Source organism: Piliocolobus tephrosceles, chromosome 2, assembly GCF_002776525.5.
Source record: "Piliocolobus tephrosceles isolate RC106 chromosome 2, ASM277652v3, whole genome shotgun sequence".
NCBI lineage: Eukaryota > Metazoa > Chordata > Mammalia > Primates > Cercopithecidae > Piliocolobus > Piliocolobus tephrosceles.
The window spans coordinates 59,895,584-59,915,371 of NC_045435.1; the positions used below are offsets into that span (position 1 = coordinate 59,895,584).

The window sequence follows — 19,788 nt, forward strand, 5'->3', positions numbered from 1 at the left end:
TCAAAAAAAAAAAAAAAAAAAAAAAAATCTATTTCTGGATCTGGCTTAGTAATACTTCATTGATCTATCTGCTCATGTTTTTTTGTACTTTTCTATATATATTATACTTCTAGGGAAAAGAAGAGCATAAATTAATACCTTAAAACAATCTTGTCCAACCTACAGCCCCTCAGGCTGCATGCAACCTGGGATGGCTTTGAATGTGTCCCAACAAAAATTCGTAAACTTGCTGAAAATGTTATGAGATTTTTTTGCAATTTTCTTTTTAGTTCATCATCTATTATTAGAATTAGTTTATTTTATATGTGGTCCAAGACAATTCTTCTTCCACTGTAGCCCAGGGAAGCCAAAAGATTGGACACTCCTGCTTTAAAACATAATTAACATTTCAGTGGATTTCCATCAAAACTCTTCATTATTTGTATTTGCTGTTTATTTGTTTTTGGTTTTCTTGTTGTTCCAATAATGTTATTTATTTATTTATTCTCCTTTTTTTAATTTCAGTAGGTTTTTGGGGAACAGGTGGTGTTTGGTTACATGAATAAGCTTTTTAGTGGTGATTTCGGAGATTTTGGTGCACCCATCAACTGAGTCATGTACACGGTACCCAATATGTAGTCTTTTATCCCTCACCACCCCCCACCCTTTCCCCCAATCCCCAAAATCCAATGTATCGTTCTTACGCTTTGTGTACACATAGCTTAGCTCCCACATATGAATAAGAACATCTGATGTTTGATTTTTCCATTCCTGAGTTACTTCACTTACAATAATAGTCTCCAATTCCATCCAGGTTGCTGTGAATGCCATTATTTCATTTCTTTTTATGGCTGAGTAGTATTCCATGCTATATATACCACATTTTCTTTATCTGCTTGTTATTGATGGACATTTGGGCTCGTTTGATAATTTTGCTATTGCAAATTGTGCTGCTATAAACAAGTGTGTGCAAGTATTTTGTGTGTGTGTGTGTATAATAACTTGTTTTCCTCTAGGTAGATAACAAGTGGTGGGATTGCTGGATCAAATGGTAGATCTACTTTTAGTCCTTTAAGGAATCTCCACACTGTTTTCCATAGTGATTGTACTAGTTTACATTCCCACCAACAGTGTAAAAGTGTTCCTTTTTCAATACATCCGTGCCAATGTCTATTATTTTTTGATTTTTTGATTATGGCAATTCTTGCAGGAGGGATGTTGTATTGCATTGTGGTTTTGATTTACATTTTCCTTATAATTGGCAATGTTAAGTATTTTCCCATTTGTGCTTGTTTGCCATTTGTATGTCTTCTTGTGAGAATTGTCTATTCATTTCCTTAGTCCACTTTTTAATGGAATTGTTTTTTTCTTGGTGATTTTAGTTCCTTGTAGATTCTAGATATCAGTCATTCGTTGGATAAATAGATTGTGAACATTTTCTCCCACTCTGTGGGTTGTTTGTAAACTCTGATGATTATTTCTTCTGCTGTGCAGAAGCTTTTTAGTTTAATTAAGTCCCATCTATTTATCTTTGTTTTTGTTGTGTTTGCTTTGTGTTCTTGGTCATGAAATCTTTGCCTAAGCCATTGTCTAGAAGTGTTGTTCCAATGTTATTTTCTATTATCTTTATGGTTTCAGGTCTTATGTTTAAGTCTTTGATCCATCTTGAGTTGATTTTTGCGTAAGGTGAGAGATGAGGATCCAGTTTCATTCTTCTAAACGGGGTTTTCCAATTATCCCAGCACCGTTTGTTGAATAGGGTGTCCTCTCCACACTGTATGTTTTTGTTTGCTTTGTTGAAGATCAGTTGACCGTAAGTTTTTGGCTTTATTTCTGTGTTCTTTATTCTGTTTCATTGGTCTATGTGCCTATTTTTATACGAGTACCATGTTGTTTTGGTGACTATGGCCTCAGAGAAAAGGATGAAGTGAAGTAATGTGATGCCTCCAGATTTGTTCTTTTTGCTTAGTCTTGCTTTGGCTGTGTGGGCTCTTTTTCGGTTCCCTATGAATTTTAGGATTGTTTTTGCTAGTTCTGAAAAGAATGTTGGTGCTATCTTGATGGAAATTGCACTGACTTTGTAGATTGCTTTTGGCAGTGTGGTCATTTTCACAGTACTGATTCTCCTCATCCATGAGCATGGGATGTGTTTCCATTTGTTTGTTTTGTGTATGGTTTCTTTCAGCAGTGTTTTGTAATTTTCCTTGTAGAGATCTTTCACATCCTTGGTTAGGTATATTCCTGAGTGTTTGTTTGTTTGTTTGTTTGTTTTTGCAGCTATTGTGAAAGGGGTGGAGTTCTTGATTTGATTTTCAGCTTGGTCATTGTTGGTAGATAGCAGAGCTACTGATTTGTGTACTTTAATTTTGTATCTCGAAACTTTGGTGAATTCATTTACCAGTTTCAGGAGCTTTTTGGATGAATCTTTAGGGTTTTTTAGGTTTACAATCATAACATCAGCAGAGACAGTTTGACTTCCTCTTTACCAATTTGGATACCCTTTATTTCCTTTTCTTGTCTGAAAGCTCTGACTAGGACTTCCAGTACTATGTTGAATAAAAGGAGTGAAATGGGCATTCCTATCTTGTTCCGGTTGTACATCTTACTGGTTTAATCTAGGAAAGTTGTATATTTCCAGGAATTTATCCATCTCCTCTAGGTTTTCTAGTTTATGCGTGTGAAGGTGTTCATAGCAGCCTTCAATAATCTTTTGTATTTCTGTGGTATCAGTTGAAATATCTCCCGTTTGATTTCTAATAGGGCTTATTTGGATCTTCTCTCTTCTTTTTATGGTTAATCTCACTAACAGTCTACCAATTTTATTTGTCTTTTCAAAGAGCCAGGTTTTTGTTTGATCATTCAGGAGCAGATTATTTAATTTCCATGTATTTGCCTGGTTTTGAGGGATCCTTTTGGAGTTGATTTCCAATTTTATTTCACTGTGGTCTGAGAGACTACTTGATCTAATTTTGATTTTCTTCAATTTACTGAGACTTGTTTTGTGGTCTATCATGTGGTCTATCTTGGAGAATGTTCCATGTGCCCATGAATGGAATGTATATTCTGTAGTTGTTGGATAGAATTTTCTGTGAATATCTGTTAAGTTCATTTGTTCTAGAATACAGTTTATGTCCATTGTTTCTTTGTTGACTTTCTGTCTTGATGATTTGTCTAGTGCTGTCAATGGAGTATTAAAATCCTCCACTATTATTGTGTTGCCATCTATCTCATTTCTTAGGTCTCATAGTAATTGTTTTATAAATTTGGGAGCACAAGTGTAGGTGCGTATGTATTTATAATTGTGATATCTTCCTGTTGGACTAATCCTTTTATCATCATATAATGTTCCTCTTTTTGTTTCTTTAAACTGCTGTTGCTTTAAAGTATGTTTTCTCTGATGTAAGAATAGTTACTACTGCTTGCTTTTGGTGTCCACTTGCATGGAATATCTTTTTCCACTCCTTTACTGTAAGTATATTTGAGTTCTTCTGTGTTAGTTGAGTCTCCTGAAGACAGCAGAAACTTGATTGGTGAATTCTCATTTATTCTGCCATTCTGTATCTTTTAAGTGGAGCATTTAGGCCATTTACTTTCAATGTTAGTATTGAGATGTTAGGTACTATTCTATTCACCATGCTATTTGCTGGCTGAATACCTTGTGTTCTTTTTGATTATTTGTTTGCTTGTTTTCATTGTGTTATTGTTATATAGGTTCTGTGAGGTTTATGCTTTAAGGATGTTCTATTTTGCTGTATTTTGAAGACTTGTTTCAAGATTTAGAGCTCCTTTTAGCAATTCTTGTAGTGCTGCCTTGGTAGTGGCAAATCCTCCCAGCATTTAATTGTCTGGAAAAGACTGTCTTTCTTTAACTGGATACAAAATAATTGGCTAATAGTTGTTTTGTTTAAGGAGGCTAAAAATAGAACCCCAATCCCTTTTAGCTTGTAGGATTCCTGGTGAGAAATCTTCCGTTAATCTGATATGTTTTCCTTTATAGGTTACCTGATGCTTTTGTCTCATAGCTATTAAGAGTCTTTCCTTTGTCTCAACTTTAGATAACCTGATGACTATGCGCCTAGGTGATTATCTTTTTGTGAAGAATTTCCCATATGTTCTTTGAGTTTCTCGTATTTGGATGTCTAGATCTCTAGCAAAGCTGGGTAAGTTTTCCTGAATTATTTTCTCAAATATATTTTCCAAATTGTTAGATTTCTCTTCTTCCTCAGGAACACCAATTATTCTTAGGTTTGGATATTTAACGTAGTCCCAATCTTCTCAGAGGCTTTGTTTATTTATTTTTTAATTATTATTATTGTTTTGACTTTGATGGACTGGGTTAATTTGAAAGGTTTGTCTTAGAGCTCGGAAGTTCTTTCTTCTGCTTGTTTCATTCTATTGCTTAGACTTTCCAGTGCATTTTACATTTCTCTGTGTCCTCAATTTCCAGAACTTGAGATTGTTTTTTATTTATACTATCTATTTCACTGAAGAATTTTCCTTTCATTTCCTGTATCATGTTTTTAATTTCTTTAAGTTAGACTTCACCTTTCTCTGGTGACTTCTTTTTTCTTTTTTCTTTTTTTTCTTTTTTTTTTTGAGACAGTGTCTCGCACTGTCACCCAGGCTGGAGTGCAGTGGCGTGATCTCAGCTCACTGCAAGCTCTGCCTCCTGGATTCATGCCATTCTCCTGCCTCAGACTCCTGAGTAGCTGGGACTACATGTGCCTGCCACCATGCCTGGCTAATTTTTTGTATTTTTTAGTAGAGACAGGGTTTCACCATTTTAGCCAGGCTGGTCTTGATCTCCTGACCTCATGATCCACCTGCCTCAGCCTCCCAGAGTGCTGGGATTACAGGCGTGAGCCACTGTGCCTGGCCTCTGGTGACTTATTGATTAGCTTAATAATTAAGCTTCTGAATTATTTTCCTGGCAATTCAGAAGTTTCATCTTGGTTTAGATCCATTGCAGGTAAGCTGGCATAATCTTTTGGGGGAGTTGAAGAATCTTACTTTGTCATATTACCAGAATTGTCTTTCTGGTTTCTTCTCATTTGGTTACATTATGTCAGAGGGAAGATCTGGGATTCAAGGGCTGCTGTTCAGATTCTTTTGTCCCATGGGGTGCTCCCTTGATTTGAGGTTCTCCCCCTTCCCCTAGGAATGGGGCCTCCTGAGAGCTGAACTGTAGTGATTGCTTTGCTCTTCTGGATCTAGCACCCAGTGGAGCTACCAGGCTCTGGTTGGTACTGGGGAGTGTCTGCAGAGTCCTGTAATGTGATCTATCTTTAGGTCTTGCACCTGTGGATACCACCACCTGCTCTGGTGGAGGTAGTAGGGGAGTGAAGTGAACTCTGTGAGGGTCCTTGGTTGTGTTTTTGTTTAGTGCTGTTTTTGTGTCGGTTGGCCTCCAGCCAGGAGATGGCACTTTCAGGAGTGCATCAGCTGTGGTCCTATAGGGAGGATGCAAACATGCCCTAGGGACATTTGTTAAGTATTCAGGTTTCTCAGGTGGTACGCAGGGCGATAGAGCTTTCAAGAGATTATGATTGTTGTCTTTAGCTACCAGGACACATAGAAAAAGACCACCAGATGGGGATAGTGATAAGGTGTGTCTGAGCTCAGCCTCTCCTTGGGTGAGGCTTGCTGCAGCTGCTGTGAGGGATGGAGGTACATTTCCCAGTGTGATGGAATTATATTCCCAGGGGTTTAGGGCTGCCTCTGCTGAGTCATATAATTCACCAGGAAAGTGAGGAAAAGCTGGCAGTCACAGGCCTCACCCCACCCACACACAGCCTGAGTCCTAAAGGCCAGTCTCACTCCCACCATGCCCCACCCACCTCCAACAGCACTGAGTCTATTTCCAGGCAGCTAGTGACCAGGGTTGAGAACCTGCCCCAGACCACCAGCCTCCCTGTTGAGAAAGCAAGCAGACTCAAAGCTTTTCTGCATCTCAGGGAGCCTGCAGCAGTGATCCAGTTCTTTCAAAGGGTTTGTGGATTCTGTCGGCTTTCCTGGTATGTTCCTGGGGTAGTTTCGGGTGCAAACGTTCATGATGTGAGTCTCACATGCTGCTCTGTTCTTCCCGGCAGGAGCTGCAAGCTAGTCTTGCCTCTTACCTGCCTTCTTCTGTCCTGTATTTACTGTTTAAACCCCTGAATCTGATGTACTTTGTAGACAATGTTGGATATATATTCAGATAATTATATATAAATTATTACTTATAAATGCTCTTTGTATTATATATTTATTTATATATAAATAAACAACAGAAATATTTGCCTCATCCTTCAATGCAAAGAATGTCACTGTAATTTGAACCAATCTTATAAATCTTAGAAGCAAAATCTTTACATGCTATGTTCATAAATTCCTTGAAACCATTTGTCAAATAACATAAGAGTAATAAACAAGCATTTCGGCTTGTGCATCTGTCTCAGTTTTGTAAATCAGAAACTTCCAATTTTGATAGAATGGATCCCTTACTTTCTGATATTTTCCTCTCCCATCCCAACTCTTAGCCTGTGCAATTTTATTCAAATGAACTAAAAAGACTAGCTCCTGCTGAATATAAGTAGAAGTAGGCAGTGGGAGAAGGCCTGAATTTTGAAAAAGTGCCATTTCTGATAAGATACATAAATAGATTTCCAGCAGGGATAGTGTGGAAAAAATGAGGCTAAAGCATTGAATAATCTGCTTCCCTGTTGATTTTAAATATAAATATAACAGTGGCTTGCTATAATTTAAGCATGCAACTGCTTACATTCTATTTGTTTAAGATCTGAATTATTTTTAAAAGCAAAGACAAAGTTTTCTCCTTGATATGATACCAATTCATGGTTATGCTGTGATTTCATTAAGACAGATTGAGAATATTAAATCCATTGTAACATTGTTTATGCTATTTGAAAATGATACTGAAAAAATCAATACTAATTTACCAACTTTTTTAATTTAAGAAATTAAAGAAAAAATATTTCTTCATGATTTTTGTTCAGCTAGTTCTTCTCTGATGTACAAAAAAGGTTAAAACCATTTAGCGTTTTCATTTATAATTAGGTATGCATTACCCACTTAATACACACTTCACAATTATCAGAGACTTTACAATTTCCAAATGCATTTTTAAGTGTTATTTTTAAAGCTTCTTCTCCTGGGTATTAATTTCTTTTTCTGAGATAAATGCACTTTATCACCTTATCATCGGGATCATGTATAACTGGTTTTACATTTCTTATATATGAAAGAATTTTAAAGACATTTGGAAACTCTTAACATTTATTTCTAAGTGTGAGGCATTTTGTTTCTGCTTATAAGACCCTAGCCGAAAGATAGAAATAAAAGTATATATCACCTTTAAATACACAAACATCTTAGAATCCTTCTGTAAGGAGTCAAAGACCTTTATGTTACGACTTTACCTTTTTTTGTTTTTCTTTGAATATGGCATTAAATTCATGAGAATTCTGATTTACTTCCCCTGTCTACAAAATAAATATATATTTAAAAAGTTGTTTCAAGATGTTAGAAATTCTGGGTCTGCTGTAGGTTAGTTGACCTTGGGCAAGTAACATAGTTGTCCTGCCTTTTAATGTCTTCACCTGTAAAACATGGTTAAGAATAGCTTACAGGTATAGAATAAAGATGAATGGCATGGCAGGTGTAAAACCGTTTGCATTCCTCTGGAAAAAAATTATGATGATTGTAAATGCCTACATGTTTATAGCCCTTTAAAATGCATTCTTACTGCATTTTAACCTTGAACCATTTAAAATCAATCCTGTGATGTGGTGCAAGAATTCTTTAACTCCATCATATAAGTTATTATAAATCTGAGGTTTGGGATGCCCCCTAAGTATGTGTACTATGGTTTTAATAATATTAATAGTATCAAAACATGTCAGACTAACATATTTAAGGAAATAGTATGTGGTATTTAAAACTACTTTTTTTTTTTTTTTTTTTTTTTTTTTGAGACAGAGCCTCATTCTGTTGCCCAGGCTGGAGTGCAGTAGAATGATCTCAGCTCACTGAAACCTCTGCCTCCTGGGTTCATACGATTCTCCTGCCTCAGCCTCCTGAGTAGCTGGGATTACAGGAGTACACCACTACACCCGACTAAGTTTTTTGTATTTTTAGTAGAGATGGGGTTTCACTATGTTGGCCAGACTGGTCTTGAACTCCTGACCTCGTGATCCGCCCGCCTCAGCCTCCCAAAGTGCTGGGATTACTGGTGTGAGCCACTGAGCCAGGCTTCAAACTTCATTTTATAAACAACTTCAACATCCTTAACATTGTTCAGGACGGTTCCATTGCTCTTAGGATAAGCAGTAAAATACAAAACTTGGCCTATTAATAGTTGTATGGCCAGATCCCTGCCTATCTCGCCGTCTTCAACTCATACCAGTCTATCAGTTGCCCTTGCCCTCTGCTTTCCACATAATACCTTTGGTCCTCATAGTAACCCTATATGAAATGGGCAATACTGGCACACCCATTTAACCATAAATTAACACATGTACACAATGTCATACTGAGTGTTGAATATTGTACTATGATGGATGTTTACATGTTTCTTTGGCATCTCATAATATCTCTAAATTATCCTATTGCTTGAAGATTAGGCTTGGATATGAAGGACTACCTATAAGTGGTTCCAAATTAGTTTTCAGTCTCAACCTAGAAAACCAGTCATTTCTGATCCCTAGCTTTCTGCATTTCAGTTCTCAGGTCTTTTGCCCACCTCCCCAAACTTTCTTCGATACTTGAAGATTGTTCACACAACTGCATTTCCTCTTAGTGTTCTTCCAACCTGTATTTTCTTCACCCACTTTCTCTGTCTAGAACACAAACTAACATGTCAAGGTTCAATGCAAGCCCATTCCCTTTAAAAGGCTTCCCTTGCCTTTTCTCCAATTCAGACAAACTTCACTACTTCTCACTTTGAGCTCCACTCTGTTATAGGTTAATTTCACCTTTCTCACTTCACTTGATGTTTTGAGACAGTGCAGTAGGTGGTAGGAGCATGGACTCTCCACTCTGTCCGGATTTGAAAACGGACTCTGCCGCATACTGTGTGTGATTTTAGGCAGGCTAGTTCATTCTTCTATGCCTCAATCTCTGCTTATCTGAAAGTGAAGATTGTGATACTCTCAGAGGGTTATCGTGAGGGATCAATGGAGCTAATTTACATAAAGAGTTTGGAACAATGCCTGCCACATAATACTTTGTAAGCGTTAGCAATTTCTTTTATTTTCCTTTTCTTCTTATTTTTAATTGTATTAAAGGTTTCACCTGTCTGCTCTGTGAAGACAGGAAGTAGCTGTTTCTTATCTACCATTTAATCTTTAGGACCTAGTGTAGTGCTTGATGCATATAAATTAGGTGTTCTCCAGTTGCTTGGAGGATGAATAAATGAAGGGTCAATTAGGAGGCTCCAGCCCAGCTGCCTTTCCTTCTGCAGTAATGGAGCAAACTTCTTTGAAATGCTAGCTGTGATTAAACATTAAATAGTGCAGGATCAAAAAGTCCCATTCATGACTACCTTTTATCATAAATGTTTATCTTTTCATTGGTAAAGTTATATATTATAAGGGCCTTTAAAAATTACATCTGAGTGATATCATGGGTTTCTTTCAAAACACCTATCTCATTTTCTCAAGGATGACATTTTAAACAGCAATGACAGATGTAATATTCTCACACACAAGAACAAAGTAATTCATTAACATACATACAAAAGGAGGAGGTCTACATTCAACCTTTACCACCAAAGTCTTTGAGAAACAAACGAAATTCAAAGTAGCTACAAGTGATTTTAGAAGTCAAACTAATTTTATCATTCAAGAATGCCAGGATGATAATTAAATCCTTTGGTGACTAGACACCTGCTGAATTTGTTTTAGTGTAGAGTTTGGGTTGGGGAAGAAAGAGATACTTAAATTAGGATCTACTTGAGTATTTGGAAGGACAGATTATATGACAACAGTGGAAAGAGACTTTTGTAATCAAATAATTCAAAATATACTTTAGCTAAGTCCAGAGAAGTGAATGACTTGTCTAAGTTACGTAGTTGGTTAAAGACAGATTTGATTTAGGAGTATATTTCACCACTGGTAGTTTTCATACACAGGCCACATTTCAGGATGATTTCATGATGAGACGATTCATGATGAAGCAGAGTGTTACAGTCTGTGTCTAAAATAAATTCAAAGTGTGTGTTTGGATTACTGAATACCAGGATAAAAGTGACAAACAAAAGTCATCAATTATCTAGAGGTATGTCCCTGCAGCATTTCTACCACGGACAGGGTATATTCTGAAAGGTTGTTCATAAGACCATTTGTTCTAAAGGTCAAAGTGACATTTTGCAATGGACTGCCAATTGACGGGAAGCAAGGGGTTGATACATTTTTATTTTGATGCATAGCTTGTTCTTATCTATGAGAGTTCATAGGAGTGGGGCTTCTGGACCTGTTTTTTCTATCAGTAAGTAGATCAGCGATCTCATATTAAATGTTTAATCTCTGTCTCACTTTGGATTCCTTAGAAGCAGAGCCTGAGGCAAGGATTCAGGTGCATATGATTTATTGAGGGAATCCTCTTAGGAGAAAGGCAGGGAGGGATGACGGAAAAAGCAAATGAAGAAGCTAATTAAGGTGTCGCAGCTGTTGTCTAGTTTCAGCCTGATCCCATGGAGAGGTTTGGAGCATGAAATGCAAAAAGGGATATCTGTGGATATTACTAGCCGGGGGTTGGCATATCACTTGCAAAAGCGGATGTGGACAAGGAAGCACCCGCATTTACTACCAGGCTTATTTGAACCATTCTGTCCTGAAGATATGGTTTATTATTTAGACAACTACTGTGCCAGCAAATGAAACAAAGAAAGAAGGCCCACATGAAGTGTGTGGTCAGTATTTGAGAAGGACTCAATACCATGAGATGAAGTGCATGAGTTTTGGAGTCTGAAGTCTTTTTTTTCTATACACAAGTTCCAACTTTTCTCTAACAACATACTGTAAGAAAGCCCCAATCTCAGTGAGCCTCAGGCTTCTAATCTGTAAAATGGGGACAATGATAGCAACTGCCTCCTACAGCTGTTGTCCAATTCAAGTGAAATAATATATGTCAAACCACATGTATTATATTTGACATGAAAATAAAAGAACAAGAAACTAGCCTTATAGAAAGTTTTAAAATGTAAACTAGAGGAGTTTTCCATAAGAAACTCAAATGGTTTGAAATATATAGATGTTTGTCCAAGTTGAGAGAGGTATAATAGTGAAAGGAAGAATTAGAATTGTCATTTCCCTAGGGTCCATAATGGATCAGGGACTTGACATTCATTTGCTCAGTGACTCCATGTCATTGTCCTATGTGGTGGCCACTGCTGTATTCTCATTGTATAGATTTCTTAACAGGGGCTTAATGTTGTTAAGAAATGACCTAATTTCATACTACTAGATATTTGACGAAAAGAATTTGAACTCAGACCTCTCTATTCACAAAATCTCAGCATTTAACTACTGTGGTTATCCTAGCAAAGACCTTGTCTATCAAAATTGATATTGTTAAAAATTTATGAAGGAGGTTGTGAGGAATTATAATGAAGATGAAGATACAGTTCATGCACTTTAGGAACTTTTTATTTGGTTGGGGACTTGCATTTATACCCTTTACTCTTTCTGTTTCCACACTCTAGCACATGTCTCCCTGGATACAATAAGAAATATTTCAGACATGACACCACCACCATGTTGTGGTTCTTGTTTTTGCAAGCTCTTAGAGCCTAAGATCCTCTAACTTTGCAGAAGAAAGATTAGTTAATGGATATAGGCCATTTTACTTTCTGCATTAATGGTAATAGAAATGCTCTTCAAGAACAACAGTCATACACCTTCTGCCCCAAAACGGAAAATGTTATGATAAGATGGGAAAGTTAATACGGACAGAAAAATTGATTTGTCCCATTTAGCCAGATGAAAGCATATAATTTCTTCTTAATTGAGACTTTATCTGATATGGCATAGACAAAATAAGTCTTAACTAGGGAAATTTCTAGTTGCAAGAAATTTTTAAAGCAGAAAGAAGGTATGATATAATAATGTAGGACATTTTAAAACATATTTTTGTTAAAAAGTACAGAACAAAGGAGAAGAAATAATATGGTTATATAAAAGAGTGCATTAATTTGAGATGTAGACATTCAACTGTTTTCAAGAGTAGATAGAATCATAACTCTAGAGAAACTCGAGGGTATAGCCAATAAATATGCTATATGGAGTACCCTTTACCAAAAAGTCAAATTTATGATTATGGAATCTGATTCATATCATGTGTATGTTGTAGGGTCATCTCCTACCCAAGCAGGAGAAATAAACAATTGCTGTGGCAGAATCATTCAAAGTCTGGAACAATTCTTCATTTCTATAACATAAGTTTCTATGTTATTTTGTTCCCTATTATTTTTCCAGGTGATAGTCTTAGCTGAAAGGAAGAAATCAAGTGTTATAAATATTTTTATCCTATGTCCCAAAGTAGCCACTGGCCCTTTTCCACCTTCTATTTAGGTAAATAGACTTCCACATTCACTTCTTACTTCCATAGATACAAATACATTTGGATACAGTTAGCAATGTATTTATGTGTGTATATCTGTATATATGTTTATGTGTGTGCATGTGTGTATGTGTATGTGGTGTGTGTAAAATCAGAAGTAAGGCCATCCTCACAATGGTCAACATAAAGAGAACTCTGTGTAGACCAAGTGATCTCTGGTGTAGAATAACCTTTGGAACACAAGACTTGCAATGAGAAATAGACCCAGTTATTAATTCATGTGTTTACTGATGACTGAACTAGTTTCACAAGGTGAGTTTTGGGCATGTATTTATTAATAAAATTTCAGAACAATTACTTTTTCAAAGCAAGCGATAGTGTAGACATTTCTATGAGCCCTGCAGGTATAGCAGCTCACTTTTTGGCTCCTTGGATAGATCCTCCGGGACATAATGGTTGGTGCAAAGGGAGAAATGCAAGCCTTATACTTTATCCACATCAACAGATATAATTACTCTCAAACAAGGCCTTTGCTGAATCCAATATGAAACATTTCAGTCCCTGGAAACACTATATATAAAGGATATTAGACGCAGTATGTCTATTGTTCATCTGCTAATGTCCCCAAATGTCACCAAGGTAATTACTTGGATGACATTTATGTGATGCAGCTGGACATTGTTACAGTTAATATAAAACCTGCCTTTGGCAACCACTTTATTTCCACCTACATCAAACTGTGGGTGCATGATCGCTTTTCTTGGGAGAACGCCCACCTCCCCCAGATGACATCTCTGCCCTCAGCTTTTTTCTTCCTTTGCTCTCCACATTAATATCCAATGCAAAAGAAAAAGGAAAATAATGCTATATCATATATCTTTATATTAATATTTATATTTGGAACTTTTAGAAATGTTTCTGAAAATAATTCACAAAATATAATAATGTTGATCTTTTCTCTGTTTTTTTTTTTCTTTTTCAGAAGCAGGTTTCTAATATACACAGGAATCTAGATTTACAAAATGAAGATTGTCAAAAGCCCATAAATTCACATTCATTCTCAAATATATTATTGGCAAAGTGAGATTTTTAAAATGTATGTATCAGAAGAATATTATATTTTCAGAGACACAGATTACAAAATTTACCCCCAAACTCACATGCAAATTGGAGCTTTGCCTTCCGACTCAGAGTTGTCCCCAGAAGATTGGTGGCCAGGCACTGGTACATGCCAATATCTTGATCTGTGTAGGGGCTACTGATTGCAAGACTGCCTCCATCCAACCTGTAGTGATAACTCATAGTAAAATCAATGTCTGTGCCATTTTGCTTCCACCTTCAAGGAAAAAAAATAAAATTATGCTTATAATATACAGAGTCAATCACTCTTTGACTTAAACAACATGTAGTTCTAATTCCTGAAACTATAAAAAACACCAAGAAACAAAACATGATTACATGTGGAGGGAATCCTACCAGTTTTACCAAAGGTGACTGTCTTCGTGGGTTTGGTGATGTCAGTAACTAGATTATTTGAAAGACATACTCTTTATACATTACATTCACCCAAATGTATACAAAGAGGAAACAGAACTCTTGACATGAGAAATAAAAATTAGACAGTCAGTCAATAATACTGGCCAACCTATTCCTTTAGCGACTTTTCAAATAACATATACCTTACCTGAATATCCACAACTGGTAGCACAAAATTGAATGTCAAAATGATTTAAAGATAGGAATTCAAGAAGCGTATATTAAAAACGGAAAGAATAATTTTACAATGCCAATTCAAGGCTGAAAACAAAACAATAATAATCTGACTACTTTAGAACATGATTGCCTCTGTTAGTGTGTTACTTGCAAAATTAATCATGTTGAAAATATTTCAATGGTACTTAGAAATGCCAAACTAAAATTATACTTTAGCAAAGCAAATGCTGTTTGAGAGGTTTTTATTTTGAGAAGCAAACATTCTCTCGGCTTAGCTATTAGTCAACAATTCTTTAGTACATGAATTAACTAGCTGAAGGGTCTTAGATTTATATCTACTTTCAAAGATTGCTAGCTAGTTTTAGAAATTTTATTTGGTCCTTTTTAAGACAAATGAATACCTGATAATTATCTCTAACCAGACTCACTTTTCCTACCTTGAAACTTCCAACTCCATCAAAATCTCCAAATATTGTGAAGCATGATTCTTACATATCTAATTAGATATATTCTTAGGGCACAGGCTGTATGTAGTTGCATAGACCATTTTTTAAAATAGACACTTAAAAATATTGAATAATGACAACCAGTTGTACATGTAGAAAAATATCTTTTCTCACTCATTGCTAGGTTCATGGCTGAGGTCTCTAAAAGAAAAGGAAGATTAATAAGACAAAAAACATGCAATTTTATTTAATATAAATATTCCATGACATGAAAGCCTTCAGAAAAAATAATCCTAAAAAACAGGAAAACCTGTGTGTTTTTAATGCTAGTTTTGATGAAGAGTAGACAGTCTTGCAAAAGTATGATTGTTAAAAGAGGGTATGATCTAATGGTAAGAAACTGACAGGAACTTAGCAAGGCCTTTTTTTTCCAGTTCTTCTTGGTTTCTCTGTGTCTTTGAGGAGGAAAAGGGTGTTTCTTTCTTCTGGGTATAGAAAGGATACCTCTGGAATAAAGGTTTTATGACCTGCTTCAGAGAAGAAGAGTGAGGGGAAGGTGAGAATGATCTTCCTGCTTCTGCTATTTTCACAAATGCCAAGATGCCATATTTTGAGGTGGTGTGTCCTAAACCCCATCACAGTCATCTAGGAAAACAAGTGAATGATCTTTTCCTATGGAATATAGCCAATTTCCAAACTGTGTTTTTAGAGTTTATGCCAGTTTTGCTATGATTCTCCCCTTTATACCAAAATCATATTAAAAATATTTTGGTGGCAGTGTTTAATTTTTTAAAAACTGGCATTTTACAGAATTAATTCAAAGAGGTTGGGCAGATGCCTGTAATCCCAGCACTTTGGGTGGCCGTGGTGGGCAGATAACTTGAGGACAGGAGTTTGGGACCAGCCTGGGCAACATGGCAAAACCCCGTCTCTACTGAAAATACAGAATTAATTCAAATGTCATTGACCTCTTTCAGGTGCATCTTCAAACATCCCATGGGGAGAATCTGACAAATGCCTACCAAAGTAGAAAAGAAATGTGAACTTAGGTAATCCTCTACCCTGTTAAAGACGTGATGTGATGGATCAGATATCAAATCAATCGAAGGTTTTGAACCAACTCTGTTAACTTTCAAATTATTTAGCCATTTCCTGCACACTTGAAAGTTGAAAGACAGCAGTCAAAGAGTACATTTCATTTGCCTATATTTTCTGTGATCATTTTTTTTTCTAGTGGAATTTCTAGAGGCTGCTCCTTGTTTTCAATATTAGGGCAAGAAAAAAAGTAAAGAAAAACTAACAAAAAACACAAATAAAACCCTTCAAAACTTTTCTTTCTTTAGGCCTGTCTCAAGACACCAATATTCTCCTTGCCAGCACTCTAATATAGTTTTTGATAATTTGCTTACAGGGCAGGATCTTTAGACTTCCATGTTCCCTATCGTTTTCAAAGCAGAGGATATACCATACTTAGTTTGCCAGCTCTTTCTAATTTTGGAATCAATCACTGAAATAACTGCTGTCATCATTACATGCTCCTAATTAAGCTCAGTAATTGTTTTTCAACACAAATTCAAAGTTGTTGGCTTAGCTGCAGCAAATGAATTTTTCACAGTATCCCTTCTGATCACTATGGTACAATGATTATTAAACTGCGCATATAGATCTGGGGTTCAACTCCTGGTGTGGGCTTTGTCCTAATTAATATGTCTAAATCAATGGAGAAACAGTATTAATGAATTCAAACGATTGTCATGCATACGTTTCTGATAGAATTGCACACTGACAAGTGTCATCCTATGATGCAACCTAGGAAGTGTGTTTTAAATGATTACTTTTAGCATCTGAATTAATATCATATTAGTTCCAGAAAACATAATGGATGTGAACTAAAACCTTGACCCTTTGTTGGGAAACATCCTTCACTTTTAAGTAGTTCAGTCCTGTGTCAAGAATAATGGCTGGGCCAGGCACGGTGGTTCACGCCTGTAATCCCAGCACTTTGAGAGGCCAAAGCAGGTTGATTACCTGAGGTCAGGAGTTCGATACCAGCCTGGCCAAATTCGTGAAACCCCATCTCTACTAAAAAACCACAAAAATTAGCAGGGCATGGTGGCACACGCCTGTACTCCCAACTACTCAAGAGGCTGAGGCAGAATTGCTTGAGCCCGGGAGACAGAGGTTGCAATGAGTTAAGATCACACCACTGCACTCCAGCCTGGCTGACAGAGCAAGACTCTGTCTCAAAAACAAAAACAAAAACAAAAAAGAATAATGGTTGTGGGCTGTGTTTGTTGGCTGCCTTTCTGTAACGTGTGTGTGTTTTTGTGTGTGTGCGCACGCGCGTGTGCGGGCTTGTGCATGTTGGTGTTTTCAAAATTAGGCTTTGCTTTAAAATTACATGGTATATTTGTTGAAAGTATGTGCTTCTTTTCTGAGTTTCATTTATTTTTAATTGACAAATAATGGTGGCACATATTTATAGGGAATAATGGGATGTTTTCATACATGTACGCATTTTGTAATGATCAAATCCGAGTAATGAGCATATTCATTACCTCAAAAATCTATCATTTGTCTGCGGTGACAGCATTCAAAATCTTCTCTTCCAGCTACTTTGAAATATACAATACATTATCACTAACTATAGTCCCTCTACTGTGCAAACGAATCCCAGAACTTATTCCTCCTGTCTAAAGATCACTTTGCACCCTTTGATCCAGGTGTCCCCTTTCCCTTCCTGCCCCTCCCTGACTCAGCCTCTGGTAACCTCCATTCTATACTCTACTTCTATGAGTTGATTCTATGAAATCAACATTTTTTAGATTCCACATATGAGTGAGATCAGATGATATTTGTCTCTCTCTGCCTGGCTTATTCCTGAGCCCATCCCCAGACCTCTGACAGAGAACACCAAAATCTAAATTTTAAGTCTCTCTGGGTGATTGTGATGTACACTGAATCTGAGTCTGTCACCCCTGTGGTAAGAATCCTAGTCCTAGCTTTAACATTCCCTTGCTCCATATACTTGAACAAGCCCTCTGATTTCTCCAGAAGTCGTTTCACAAATTATACAATGTGTGCAATAATGTATATTCTGCTTATCTCACAGGATTGTTAAAAGGACCAAGTTGGTGGAAATGAATAAAAAGAATAGAAGGGCAGAGTGACCACATTTACAGTTTTCTTTCTTAGAGGCCTAGAGCTTCTCCAGACTTAAGGTTGTGTTCATGACTAGGGTAGAGTAGACTACATTACAGAAAGCAGTCTCCTCTGGTGACCAGGTAGAGCGGATTGTCAGAAATCCTTTTTTCTGATAGAGAGTGTATCTGGTTTAGAAATAATTTATGTGCATGTTATTTCATTTTTCCAAATGAAATATATATTCTGAGATAGAACTAAGTTCATTGCTACATGATTTTGCTAGATTCTCCAGGTATAAACAATCCTTCCAAAGCACCATCTTTGGGTAACCCATTTCTCTTCCGTTTGCACAGCTTCAGGGCTGGACTTCATATTCTCATGTGTTATGTGATCTTTGAAAGAGTAAAGGAGGCCAGGAGAGGCGGCTCAAGCCTGTAATCCCAGCACTTTGCGAGGCCGAGACGGGTAGATCACGAGGTCAGGAGATTGAGACCATCCTGGCTAACACGGTGAAACCCTGTCTCTACTAAAAAATACAAAACACTAGCCAGGTGTGGTGGCGGGCGCCTGTAGTCCCAGCTACTCGGGAGGCTGAGGCAGGAGAATGGCGTGAACCCGGGAGGCAGAGCTTGCAGTGAGCTGAGATTCAGCCACTGCACTCCAGCCTGGGCAACAGAGCGAGACTCCCTATCAAAAAAAAAAAAAAAAAAAAAAAAGAAAGAGTAAAGGATAATTCTTTTTTCATGGGAAAGCTTAAGCTATTTCAAAAAGTTTGCTTTTCATATTGCTTATTTTCCCTGAGATTTCATTTGCTGTATGGAATTTACTAAAAGGAAGAAAACACATCTTAAAATCAAACCCAGCCTAATTTTATGAATAAGGAAGATGATGCCATGGGAGAAAAATGATTATTCCAAAGTTACCAATAGATTGATAGAGCTGTGACTAGAAATGATAACTCGAAGTCCGGGATTCTTTTATGTTGCTTTACACTATACCCAAGTAACCTCAAAATGTTAGAATCTGTGAATTTTAAAGGCTTTCCTTCTAAGACACACACATGCACACACACACACAATCTAAGGTGAATATAGTTGTGAGGCTTTTTAGAAAATAAAATTTAAGTTAGAAAGGGTCATATTACAACTAAAATTTTACATTTTGTTGCTAATGCACATTATCTGATATACCTCTGTCCTTTGCTTTATTATCAATAAAATTGGGTCTGAATCTGACATTTAAGCATTAAAAACTTAATTCTTTCCTCACTCTCTTTCCACAGTTTCTTGCCTATGAGTAAGGGGAACAACAGACACTGGGGTCTGCTGGAGGATGGAGGATGGGAGGAGAGAGAGGATCAGGAAAAATAACTAATAAGCACCAGGGTTAGTGCCTGGATGATGAAATCATTTGTACAACAAACCCCCATGTCACAGGTTTATCTATAAAACAAACCTGCATATGTACCCCTGAACTTAAAAGTTTAAAAGAAAAAAGAAATGAGCCAAACCAGGTTATGGGGGCTAGAAATAAGTACCTAAGTTACTTGTCTTTAGCCTTTTAGCTTACAAGTGTCTTAGAAATAAAAGCCATTTAACAACATTGAAAAATGTCGTCTTCATTCTGTGTATTTTTTCACAGATAAAACTAATTAGCAAATTATCTTGAGAACCTATTTTATATCCTTCTACCTGTTAAAAGCCAAAAGATATTTTATATAAAAATGTAATTTATTTATTTATGTGTCCATCTTATATTCAGCAAACTTTCAAAAAAAAGTATAGGAATTCTTATATTCTTTCTCTCCTAACCCCTAGGATCAACCTAATTAGTTCTCAAACATAAAATTACTATTTTAAGTATTAGGTGATCTCAATAAATGTATTAATCAAATTTTCATATATTTAACCATATATTAAACTGATAAGACAGCTCATCATTTGAGAAA

General features: G+C 36.5%; 1 protein-coding gene across 11 annotated transcripts in view; it reads right to left on the reverse strand.

Annotated features, from left to right (window-relative positions):
- Nucleotides 1–19,788, reverse strand: part of CNTN6 (contactin 6) — a 307,467-nt gene that overhangs the window by 157,639 nt on the left and 130,040 nt on the right. For all 11 annotated transcript variants that reach the window (XM_026446866.2, XM_026446862.2, XM_026446876.2 and 8 more), the window contains one exon: nucleotides 13,698–13,873. In XM_026446866.2, the coding sequence (XP_026302651.1) occupies nucleotides 13,698–13,839 (142 nt within the window). In that variant the 5' untranslated portion in view covers nucleotides 13,840–13,873. The remainder of the gene's footprint in view (nucleotides 1–13,697; nucleotides 13,874–19,788) is intronic.